A 12946-nucleotide genomic window follows, 5' to 3' on the forward strand; every position below is an offset into this window, starting at 1 on the left:
AAGCAGGGAGAGTCTCTATCGGCTCAACCGCTATCTGACGGCACAGCAAAATTACAGGTTTAGCTGTGGGGTATTAAACCTACAAGGTGTGTTGTCGCTGGTTGTTGTTTTTTTTTTACATTTCTGGGTGTGCAGGGAACACTATATCCTCCAAATGGTGCTTGTTTATCTGCCCCGTTTGTTTTAGAAGCCGACTCCAGCAGTCCCCTTCCAGGAAGCGCCGTCTTCAGCCAGGGCTAATCTGCCCTCTTTCCCTGTGTCTCCTTTGTCACTGAATCCGTGTATCGACACCGTGAGGTGCAGCCCGATGGAGGAAGGTGTGTAATTGCACAAAGACACTCATGCTAATGCCGCACGCCTGGGAGAGTGTGTGCATGCATGCATGCGTGTGCATGCAGGCACGAGACTGAGTCAGCCAACGGGAGCCATGCTTTTAGCATAAAGAACCGGGAGTCATAACACAACGGGGTCGCTGCCGACACTACAATAGCCCAGGCTCGGCGTGGAGCGTTTCCTCAGAGACACGAGACCCACGTGGGCCAAGTGAGATCAAAACTCTCTAAGAAGCACATACCTTGGGCCCAGGTCACCCCGAGGTCATTACACCGGAACAATGAGTGTTTGGCTCTGCAAGGGAGGAGTCCAACTCTCTAGCGCTACAGCTTAGAATCCACTTATACAAAACTATCCGAGGCATCGTTAGGGTCCTTAGGAGGCCGGAATTAAAGGGTGGGCTATACATTGACCATGATTTTGGAAAACAATCTGTCAGCAGTTTGCAATTGTTGTTATTGTTTATTTCTCATTGTTCATCACTAAGTGTTGAATAAAGGTTGCTGATGGGTATGTTCCGATGGGTCTTCCAAACAGGAACATCCTTTGAGTGGTTGTTTAAACTTAACGGTGCAATGATTAATTAAAGTCAAAAATATAACTCGTATATGCATGGATTGTGCTGCACTTTATAAAGGTTCTCAAAACCGTGCTTATACCTGTATGTCTAACTATAACTATTATGTGCCTATGAAGCAATGATTTCTCTAGAGATATTTTCCAGAGGACATTGAGCCTAAAAATAAAGTAGCATTTGACATTGTGGTTTATCACAGTGGAGGGAAAAAAGCTGACTCTGGATGCTTGTGTTTCATCCCAACAGCTGTGTGTCAATTCTGGTTCAATGGGGGCCCGTCTGAAAAGAGGTGGTGTTGGTGGGGGTGGAGGACAGTGGGTGGTGGAGGAGAAAGGGGTGGAAGGTGGAGGTAGGGTGAAGGAGAGGATTGGAGTTGCTGGTGGAGGAGAGGATGGGAGTTGGCAGTGGTGGAAGAGGAATGGTGGTGTTGCTTCAGGTTGAGTTGGTGGTGGTGGTGGTGGTGGTGGTGGTGGAGGGGAGGAGAAGTGGGGAGGGGGTGCCGGAGGTGGATGGCGCTGCGTGGGGGGTGGTAGTGGTGGAGGGGGAGGAGGAGGGGGTTGCGGTGGTGGAGTTGGGTGGGGGTGTGGGCCGCGGCGTCAACCAGAACAGACACTCATCTGATTGCATTCCCGGAAGACAGGCTGAAGCACACTGCCGTCATTAATACAACACAGATTCTTTCACAGCATCCAGTCCAAAGGCCGGTCACAAGTCTAGCATGGGTTTTCCTCGCAGTACAATAGGCACCCTTACAGGGCTCACCCTCCCATCGTCTTCATCATTACAATCATTATCGGCAGTGAATGAGAATGAGGGGCCCAGTCTTCTGTATGTATGAGACACCAGGGATTTCTCCAGCTCCCCTACCCCACATGTTTAATAATCAATCTAGATACACTGTAAGAAATGGATTAGCAGGCCATGTTGGCTTGGTTATCAACAGGACAGCAGCACCCAGCAGCGAGGACACTGCGCTGGTCTCATGTGGTTATGGTTTGTACGGAATAACCGAGCTAGTAACTGTGTTTTGGGGGGGTCCTATATAAAGTCCAAACGAATGTGATAAACGCTGTGTGATTAAGATCAAGCTACCATGCATCAAAAATGAACACGCAACCACAAATGTTGTACTCTTAACAACGGCATTGGGGTTTATTTTACAATTGAGAAAGAAATTAAATGAAATTAAATAAAACTAATTAGTGCTAAAAAGTTTTGTTGTTTTTTTTTTACAATATCCTCGATAAAACATTGAAATGTATAGTCATTGTGCATCGCTTATTTATTTTTCACACCATATCATGCATCAAATTGGATGCAATTATAATTAAAATCATTTCTGTAAACCAAGCCAGAGAAGCTAAATTTGTATTTTCTTTTTTAAAAAAGACATTTTTTAGATCTACAGTATATATCTATATACATCATCTATTTTTCTTTTTTATCCATTTTTGTATATAAAATGACAATATAAAAGTTAGAGAATGCACACACCTTAAGATACAAAGAATTTTGAGTTGATTCAAATGGTAAGATATGTCTTACAGAGTACTGACATTTCACTGATAATCATTTACATGTAACGGACTCTTGTCTTTACAGTATAGCGACACAATTCAGTAAGAGAAAGTTGTAGCAAACGATACAACAACAACAACAGAGAATTGTGATTAAGGTGGTACTTCACATCATGGGGGAACAAAATAGTTTTTGAATGAAATTTGCATACTGACAGCCATTACATATTCACTGATTGACTTGTTATTCAGAAGGAGCATTTAAACTGCTCCTAAAAGGTTTACACAATCCGTTTTGCTTTTTTTTCAGCTTTCAGAGCAGGCCATCATCAAAAACATCCCAGTGACAGGAACTCAGAAGGAAAAGAATAGCCGGGGAAAAAGGGATGATGGTTGATCTTTTCAAATCAATCTGATTTGACAAATGCAAAGTATTTTGAAACATGGTCTCTTTACAAATGTTAAATGCAACTGTCTAAGGTGCTACTTCAGTCTCTCTGGGTATTCGTCCATTCTTTTGGCATATACATTTAATTTTCCCCTTCTTCATATCAAGTATTTTACAATTTTCTCCTTTCTCCAATTCATTTTTCAGTCACCACTTAAGTTACCATTGAAGCAGTAGTTGTATTATTTGCCATGAAAAGATCAAAATCTTGTGTTAATCTTGACTCACTAAAATACATGCACAGATCAGACAAATAGCATATAAATACATTACAAAATTAGTTTAAAAAAAAGAGCTTGGCAAAACAAACAAAAGGTAAAAGTGAACAAAAATAGACATGGTCCAGTCAAGCATTTATCACAAAAAGAAAAATGATAATAACAATAATAATAATAATAAGACTGTCTTTTTTTTCCTTTTTTCGTAATAGCGGCTCAGTTCGGCCCAGTGCAGTAACTGTGAATTTTTAGTGCAATGAAATTCTGGTCAGTTCCACAGCTGTAAGTCTCTACCCCAAGGCCCAACAGCCTCTATCCCGCTCAAACCTTCTCACACTTATCCAGCTTCTCTAGTTTCTCTAAGGCGGTGACAAACACCAGGTGATCCTCTGGAGACTTGCCGTGGGTCTTGCTGAGGTGCAGTTTAACCGCGTGTTTGCTGACGAAGGTCCGATTGCAAAGTCTGCACTGGTACACGGAACCCGTGTCATCCTCCGGCACCGTCAGTGCCGACAGGGCGCTACCAAATGTCATTTTGTCTGTGATCACCTTGGAGACAGCCTGCTGCTCCCGTAGGTGTTCGTTGGACAACTTGGACAGGTCCTTCAAGCTGAAGCCCAGGTGAGTCTCCAGGTGGCCGATGTAGGCGGAGGGAGTCCTGAACTGGGAGGCACAGTCACCGCATAGGAACACCGGCTGGCAAGAGTCCATGTTCTTTAGAAACTTGGTGCCCCCGGTGCGTCTCAGCTGGTACTTGACATTGGCCAGCCAGTGGGAGATCGTGGTCATTGAGAGGCCCGTGAACTTGCAAATGTGGACCCTCTCTTGGGGCCCCAGGTCAGTCATGGCGTAGCGGCCCTCTGTGGTCTCCCTCAGACTGGAGGCAAACTGCGCCTGTAGGATGAGGAGGTGCTGAGGGTTCCAGTTGGACTGCCGCCCTTTCCTCTTCTGGACAGGGGAGAGGTCCTCCAGAGTGTCGTCGTACGTGCTGCCGTCCGCGTCCGACTTCTCGGAGATGGAGGAGGGGGTGGAGGACTTGGGCGTTAGTCTTCCTGTGAGGTTCTTCACCATGTCGGAGATGTCCATCAGAGCGTTCTCCCTCAGAGGAGAGGAGACTGAATCAGGGAGGGACAGAATGGGCTTGTTACCATTGATAGTGTTGCTGTTGAGTAGTGGAGCGCAACTGCTGTTGCTGTTAGTGTTGGACTTTGATTTGCTCAAGTCAATTGGCTGGTCGTTGGTCTCGTAAAATGGGTAGCGATTGACGGGCTCAGCTGGTTTGGTCTGGGGGGAAGGATTAAACGCGGGCTTGTCCATCATGCTGTTGCTGATCTTGTAGAGCATGGACAGAGGGTCGGCGGCAGAGCTAACCGGCTTTGAGGCTTTACCTAGGTGTGTGTTCATGATTGACTGGAGTGCGCTGAGAGGGTTAATGAAAGGCCTCTCTGGCGAGTGATCGGTGATAATGCTCATGCTGTTGCCGTTAGTGACGGGGGATTGGCGTGACTCTGAGCTGTTTTTGGAGTTGTTGTTGTGGCCATCCACCAGGCTCTCTTTGGGCTCCTTCTTGCAAACAGGTTCTGAATCCACGCTTCCGGGGCTGCTGTTCCTGACAGTGGGTGGTCTCCCCACAGAGAGGTCATTCGGAGAGCCTAAATGCTCCCTCTGCTCTCTCAGTGCGGGGGAGGGAGACTTGATCGAAGAAGGGGGTCGGCAGCGCTCAAGGCTCACCAGCTTCTCCTCCTTCTCTTTCTTGATGGCGGTAGCTTTTCCTGTCACCTTCTCCACCAGCTCCTCCATGGCAGTTACATTGTTCCTAAGCGGGGGAGTTAGAGAGGGACTCCTGGGGGAGTGAAGGACTGAGTTTGGGTCACTCATGAGGCCCCTGAGGCCACTGTTGTACATTGGCTGTATCTGGATACTCTGCACGGTTGGAGGCAGTACAGTGGTGGAGCTCTTCATGCCCCCCTGGAGCTGGTAGGCTGCATGAATGCTGGGGTAGCCACCCCACGTCGGTGTGCCAGTCTGTGCCTTGCTAATGGCACTGGACACAGTGTTCTCCAGGGACTTGAGGATGTCCAGTCCCCCTTTGGGCGCCTCCTCCAGGTCCTCCTCTCTGAGGTATTTATAGGAGGTGCCATCTGCCTGAGTCTTCTCCCCCGGGTCCTCCTTCTCCTCTTTAATCTTCTTTTCCCCCAGCTCAGCGACATCCATCTTTTCTTCCGCACAAACTTCCCTCTTCTCCTCGGAGCTAGAGGACAGGGCTGGAGACACGGGTTGGGACTTAATAGCGCAAGGAACTGGAAGCCTGGTAGTTGTGGGCGGCAGTGGGATTGATTGGATCTTCTCCTCTACGACGGGGTCAAACATCAACTGTTTGCCCTTCTTGGAGGCAGAGTTGGTCACCTTGAGGAAGTGGCCCGTAACCATCATGTGGGCGGTCAATTGCTGGAGCGTGTCGTGGGAGCTCCCACACTCCATGCACTTCAGAATCTGGGCCTTTCGCGCCTCAAACTGCCATGTGTAGCTGGCGCCGTTCTGGTAACCGTAGCGGTTGTTGGGTGTCACATAGGGGTTTGCCGTGGACTTTGAGTCTTTGCTCGAATCCATCATTGACAAGTGATTACCCCCTGTGCTGGCGTGGATAGAATCTGGCGAGCAAGGGGAGATGACGGCATCTTGGAGAGCACGCTTTTTGGAAGGGGGCACCAGTTTGGTGGCCAGGGACGGCACCGGTTCTTTGAGAGGCACTTTCTGGTAATGCTTGGTCTTGATCATGTGGACACTGAGGTCCTGCAGGGACTCAAAGGAGTGGCCGCAGTACATGCACTTCAGCACCTTCTGCGCGTCCTCCTTGCCCTCCATCTCCATCAGGGAGCGCTTGCGGGGCTTGGACCAGCGCTTCCCCCGGTCCTCCTCCTTGTCTTTGTTGTCGTCTCTGTAGTGGCCCGTCTCGTTCATATGCACCGTCAGCCCCACCAGAGTGTCATAGGCGGCGCTGCAGTCTTTGCAGCGGAACTTGCTGGCGCCGGTGAAGACCGAGCCGTACAGCTTGTTGTTCTGGCGGTAGAGCTGCACGGTGCTGAAGAGGCTGGGCTCCGGCAGCAGGTGGTAGGGTGTGTGCTGCAGTGTCTTTGCGAGGGCCGCCTGGTGCCAGTCATAAGCTATTCCGCTTCCATTACTGGCGCCCCCACTGCTGCCGCCGCCGCCGCCGCCGCCGCTGTGGCTGCTCGCAGTGCTCGCCGCGACACCGTTGGTGCTCCCACTCCCACTGTGATTGACAGCAGCGCTGGAGCTCCTCCCGTTGTGGTGGCTGCTGGGCATGTGGTTCCCGCTGACTTTACTCGTGGGAGGAACAGCGGCGGCGGAAGCGGCGGTGCTGGCGGGCACGGCGGTGGGCAGGTCACTGTTGAGGGCGGCAGAAGACGCAGTCTTGGACTTCATGATGTCCATGGCGATGCTGGACCAGGAGGCATCAGAGATGAGGTTTGCATAGACGGCTTTCATTTGTGCCAGGCTATCCTGGAGAGAAAGGCCATTGTTCGGGCGCAGGGGCAGAGAGGCTGCCTCGCTCTCCCTCTCTCTCTCCTGCTCCAGCTCCCTCTCCCTCTCCCTCTCCCTCTCCCTCTCCCTCTCCCGCTCCCTCTCGGGGTCGTCCCGGGAGCAGGTGCTCTTAAAGTCTGTGAGCCTGTCACTGGTGTCGCTGAGCGGAGAGCCGTAGCCCGCGTCCGGGTTGGTGCCGTTGCTGAGCGGAGAGTCCCTGTAGCTCGGCGCCGGTCCGCCGTCCACGTCCTCCTCTTCCTCGTTGCACAGGAACTCTGCATCCTGACCGTCCAATGAGAGGCCGTCGTCCTGTAAGTGCTCTTCCTCGTCGTGTGGGGATGCCTTGACTTCATCATCCTCAGGTGCATAGGCTGGGAGAGAGAGAGAGAGAGAGAGAGAGAGAATGGGGGACAAATAAAGAAGAGAAAAAGAGGTCAGCTTGGTGAAATAAAAGATTTACAGGACACTAACAGGACCACTGTCGAAAAGGATGCGGAATGAATACTCAATGGCAGGAAATATGGGCTTCTATTCGGATTGGGAGTGTGTGTGTGTGGATGTGTGTTTATGCATGCCTGTGCATTTGCACATATGCACTCCTGTGTGCGCCTGATACCTTAGTGTGTGTGTGTGTGTGTGTGTGTGTGTGTGTGTGTGTGTGTGTGTGTGTGTGTGTGTGTGTGTGTGTGTGTGTGTGTGTGTGTGGTTATAATGTGTGCATTATAAGGGCTAGACTAAAAGCCACTGATGAAAAAAACGCCTCTGAGGGATAAAAATAAATCACTGATTCAGACAGTTGTCCTTTTCCATCCACCTCCCCTCATTCCTTCACATGCTTCATGTTCGCAGGGATTTTTTTTTTTCCCTTTTCCCTTTCTTTTTTTCTGGGTCTTTGGCCTTGTTAGCCAGCTGCGCCTCCTGTGCCTTGATTTCTAGTTTTGTCTTTTGTGCAGTTTACTCACATGTCGAGGTTATGCAATTGATCAGCAGAGAGAGAGAGAGAGAGAGAGAGAGAGAGAGAGAGACAGAGAGAGACAGAGATAGTCAGCCGAGACAAAGGCAAAACCAAACATCTCATTTCAGAGTTATCAGTTCATTTTCCCGGCTCACTTTGACAAGTCGAAGGTCACCCCGTTTGAGTTGATAAACACAAGACCGGGAGTAAAACAATGGAGCAAGGCTGCTTCAGTCACTCATGAAGACAGGTGGGAGTACTGGGAGAGAGAGAATGGCAGAGCGAGAGGGACAGAGAGAGAGAGAGAGAGAGAGAGAGAGAGAGAGAGAAAGAAAGAGAGATTATTAGAGAGATGGTGAGTGAGAGAGAGTACGGCAGATCTCCGCTTTTGGTGTTCAGTGAAATACACTGCTGGGTGATACAAAGCGACGCAGACAATGACACTGACGAGAAGCTAGATTAAAGAGGCAAACGGAGCACATGATCAAAAGATCAGAGGAGCCGAGATGTAACAGGTTTACGGCTACGGAGTACACAGAGGCAAAACTAACAGAGGAGGACATGGGAGGGCTACTCTCCTCCTACACAGCTCTTGCATGTGCGGATATGTGTGTGCGAGTGTGTGTGCGTGTGTGTGTGTGTGTGTATTTTTGTGTGTGTGTGCGTGTGTGTCTGTCTGCCTGTCTGTCTGTCTGTCTGTCTGTCTGTCTGTCTGGTGTGTGTGTAGATGCAGAAGAAATTAGGGTTGATGGGGGTGGGGCAGGAAGGAACCCCTCCACCCCCCCCATCTCCTCTTGCGCCTGGTTCCTTTATCTCCTTCCTCCACGTTGAGATGTGTGTCTGAGATGCCAGCATCACTCTCTCCTGACGAAACAGATGGGCTGTCAGCTTCAAACAGCACGCTACCCTGTCATATCCTAATCTAAGTGGACGTAATACCTGATACAGACACACGATGGGTGTGTGGGTGTGTATGTCTCTGTGTGCGTGTGTGTGTCTGCTTGTGCGTATTTTGTAAGTGTGCGTGTTTGGAGCGATACCAATTGACCGTCTCTCTGGCCCTTGCCGTAGACATGCCAGACTCATGCCAAACGACACTTCATGGAGTTTATACACCACAACCATGAGGCTGCATGAAAGTATGCGCAAATTATACACCAAACACACACACATACACACACACACACACAGCCCCTTTCCCCCTATTCAACACCCCCATCCCCCCCCCACACCCCTCTTCTCCCAAGACACCTGACAGGATTTCAGTGAAATGAGAGCGCTACAGGAGGAACCTGGCTGCGCTTCAATCCCGCTGACAGACTGAGCTCGAGACAGTTCCTAAAACTCCTGAAAATCCCTAACACAGCAGATTACACACACACACACACACACACACACACACACAACCAAGCGCACGCACACACAGGCACATGCACACGCGAGCGCTAGCTCAAGTGTCGTCTGTTAGCGTGCCTTGCGAACAGAACACCATCGCCGCCTTGTATCAACCCTACAAACACGCCAGGTGCTGTGCAGGCTGGCGAGCTCAGTCCTCCCTGGGACCAAGGTGAGGAACAGCCAGCTCCCCCCCCCGCCCCAGGCACACACACACACACACACACACACACAGGATATACCAGTGCGAGTTACCCCCCCCCACTAAGCATGGGTCTCTGCAGCCAATAAACGCAGCTAAACATGAAGAGCTGGCGGGGCATGCACATGCAAGCACACACACATATACACACACACGTGTATAGATACAGATGGAACAATATGAGGGGGAACATCAGAAAGATCCCTGAGTGACAATAAAAGCCCCCCCCCCCCCCCAAACTAAAAACACGCTGGCAGCAGGGGGGAGGGGCTTGGCACACAGAGTGGTGCGCCCGGGAACCCTTTGACGATCCTTGTCAATCAGTGCCTGTCCTGCCATGTTGTCATGGCAACAACAAAAAAAAGAGAGCAAGGAGGGTGGGTGTGTGTGTGTGGGGGGGGGGAGAGAGGAGTCGGGGAAATCAAAAGCGTGCAGACAAAAGAACGGCGGGGAGATGAAAAAAGAGAAAGAAAAACGAAAGGAGAAGGTGGGATCAGAGAAGGCAAAACGGACGGTTTTATATCCGTGAATGCGTGATGCGGTGACGCCTCACAAAATATTGATCCCTCCGTGTCTATTTTGAAATACGCCTTCGGCTACATCCTGAGTGGGATGCTGAAATGTTCTCCGAAAAACGCTGTTCTGTTCTCCAAAGCCTGGCCCAATGCACGCCGCAACACAGGGGAACACGCCCCCCCCTCCCAACCCCATCAGGGACGCGGGACGTGGCTGCCGCCTACACCCACAACCACCACCCCCCTGGTCCACCATCTCTTCCTCCTCCTTCCACAGACGTGCCCGCGACACACCCTCATGGCGGTGACCTCATCGGTGGGGGGGGCAGGATGTGGCGTGGGGAGTGGGAGGGACAAGCGCTGGCGGCGCCATCTCTGGTTGTTTGAATTACTGGACGGGCTGTGAGTTAGGCCATCTGTGGTGTGTGGTTGTGTGTGTGTGTGTGTGTGTGTGTGTGTGTTTTGTCTGTGTGTGTGTGTGTGTGTGTGTGTGTGCTGTGGCTCAGGATAGGAATGCAAAATAGTCACGGCAAATGGCAGTCATAATGTCCCAGGCCCTTGGAGTACACGGCGAGTCGCTGATGATACAAACACACGAACAACAGAACACACACACAAACACTCATGCACTCGTGCCCATCATCGTGCCGCATCATCCATCTTAGATATGCAGGGTGTCAGGCTGTTTTAAATCCGGATCACTGCACTCTGTAATCTTATAGTCTGTAAACTGTGCGTGTCAATTGCATTCTACCACATTATTATTCAAATGCCTGTGCTGTATATTATTTATACGTCCTGCATTAGAGACAATACAGATCGCTCGTTCCAAAGCGATTCTATAATCATGGCAGAACCGCACAGGCCTGGCGTGATGCATTAACTAACTTACAGCCCACGCCCAACTTGCACCGTGCAATTACCATCCTTCTTGCACTTGATACCAGATGAAAACATAATGGCAAACATAGTCGGCCATTTTGGCCAAAAAAGATTAAAATCTCTAAAATAAAAAGGTACTCGAATGTGATACTGGTATCTGCGTCCGCCCAAACTGCTTTTCTTCGTCTGGCTGCTAAATCAATATAACTCTCTGTCAGCCTCCCAGAGCTTTACCATTTGGCCGCTGTCAAAGCCAAACAAGCCCCCCCATAAGAAAGGCAAGGTAGCAAACATAAAAAAAATAGGAAAGTGGTGGTGGTGGTGGTGTTGGGGGTGGTAGTAGGAGTAAGGGTGAGCGAGGGATCAGAGGGAGATGGAGAGGAAAGAGTTGAGGAAAGTAACTGTCACTCACTATCCCCCCCAATCCCCCCACCCTCCACACACCTGTCTCTGCAACACCCCTATCCCATATATTTATTCACACGCACACATTTCTTTATTTATCTGATGCGAGTTTGGGAAGAGCAGGACAATCACAGCAGTCATTTGGACCACTAATGTCCAATCGCCGGGCCCTTCACTCATGTGATTTAAGGGGATATGGGCGTATGGGTGGGGGTTTAGAAGTAGGGTGGTTGGGTGGGGACGTTTGGAGGTATTCGTGGGGCCATTTAGGCCGGCCCCTTGCTTAAATGGAAAAGCGGCGATCTTATTCCTTTCCCCCCCGGATTGTGTTTGTCACCAGGGGTCTACATTACGAGCTGCTCAGCGCTGATGGCTTCTGACAGGAGCTGATCAAAAAGCCATCACTTGACCTGTGTGCCGCGGTAGAACGAGGCCCGCGCCCGGCACAGAGAAAGAGAGAGAGAGAGAGAGAGAGAGAGAGAGAGAAAGAGAGGGCGAGAGAGAGAGAGAAGGGAGAGAGACAGAGGGAAAAGGCAGAGTGAAATGAGATAGAAAGGACAGTGAAAGCGCGCGAGACGATAGTGTGGGCGTGCGTGTGCGGTTGCACGTGCGTGTGTGTAAGTGTGCTGGAGGGCGGCGTACGGGACAGTCGCCGTGGTGATGTGGGGGGAGCTGGGTTGGGGGTAGGGGGAGGGGAGGATGGGGGGGGTGATAGCTCTCGGACCCGGACAAGAGGGCTGTAAATAAAATGACATTATTATTTCCTCTGTCCCGTCATGTAGAAAAGCCAATTATGGTAATGCGGCTGGCGGAGTGTCACAGGGAACGCTGGGATGTGTTCCCCACCGAGCGACTAACGTGAGAGCCGTGCCCTGCTCAGGCAGCACCGCCTCCCCCCCCCCTCCCACCCCGTCCCCTTCACCTCCCCCTCTCTTCCTCTCCGTCTCACCCCCCCCCCCCCCCCCCCCTTCCCTCTCGCCAACCACCACCACCAGATCCCTCGCCCACCCTCCCTCCCTCCCTCCCTCCCTCCCCACCAACCCTTCTTCCTGTCTGGCCGAGACTATGGAGATCGGGCAGACAGAAATAGAGACGGGGAGGGGGGCGAGAGAGGGAGAGAGAGAGATCCAGACCCAGACAGATAAGTGTGAGCGAGGGGGAACACAGGAAGACTCCGCCAGCCCTTTATGTTGCAGGACCTAGACTCGTTCGGAGCGTCCCCTCTCTGTTTACAGCCAACAGCTGTCCAGTAAGACCCTCTCCACCTTGGACTGCAGCGGGGGGGTTGGGAGGGGGTTGGCAGGGGCGGTGGGTGTGCGGTGGTGAGGGGGCGGTGGTCATTGTGAGTTGTTATCCACCAGGGTTTTATCTCACCCGACATCACGGTATAAAGAAGGGGAAAAAAGGAAAAAAGAAAGTGACAAGATGAATTATGCAGAAGAGGGCCGCCAGAGAGCCGGATATGAGGAATCAAAGGAGGGCATGATTTACCTCAAGAGCTCCCTTTCCTATCCCTCACCACCTCACAGTCCTCTCTGTGTTGTCCACTCCTTTACGTCTCCTCTCTGGGTCCGGCAGGGGCCAAGGCGATAGGGTGGGCCGGCTCGCCTCAAAAATGATTCCTACTCAATTACGGCTCTTCTTCTTCCCTTCCGCGTCGACCCAGCTCCCCTTTACCCTTCTCTCCCTCTCCTTCTCTCTCTTTCTCTCTCTCTCTCTCTCACGCCCCGCTGTAGAGCTCTCTCTCTCTCTCTCTCTCTCTCTCTCTCTCTCTCTCTCTCTCTCTCACGCCCCGCTGTAGAGCTCTCTCTCTCTCTCTCTCTCTCTCTCTCTCTCTCTCTCTCTCTCTCTCTCTCTCTCTCTCTCCGCCCCGCTGTAGAGTTCTCTCTCCCTCCCACACCCTCCACCACTCGCCCCTCCCATATGGGATAACGGAACATATGGCTCGGCAGCACC

At 51.2% G+C, this 12946-nt stretch overlaps 1 protein-coding gene across 2 annotated transcripts in view; it reads right to left on the reverse strand.

Moving 5' to 3' along the window:
* Positions 1-2171: 2171 nt before the first annotated feature.
* LOC307076586 (teashirt homolog 1-like) overlaps positions 2172-12946 on the reverse strand; it is a 35062-nt gene continuing 24287 nt past the window's right edge. For both annotated transcript variants that reach the window (XM_079737633.1, XM_079737632.1), the window contains exon 3: positions 2172-7007. In XM_079737633.1, coding sequence (XP_079593759.1) covers positions 3415-7007 — 3593 coding nt within the window. In that variant the 3' untranslated portion in view covers positions 2172-3414. The remainder of the gene's footprint in view (positions 7008-12946) is intronic.

This window comes from Pollachius pollachius (assembly GCF_949987615.1).
Source record: "Pollachius pollachius genome assembly, chromosome: 1".
NCBI classification, from domain to species: domain Eukaryota; kingdom Metazoa; phylum Chordata; class Actinopteri; order Gadiformes; family Gadidae; genus Pollachius; species Pollachius pollachius.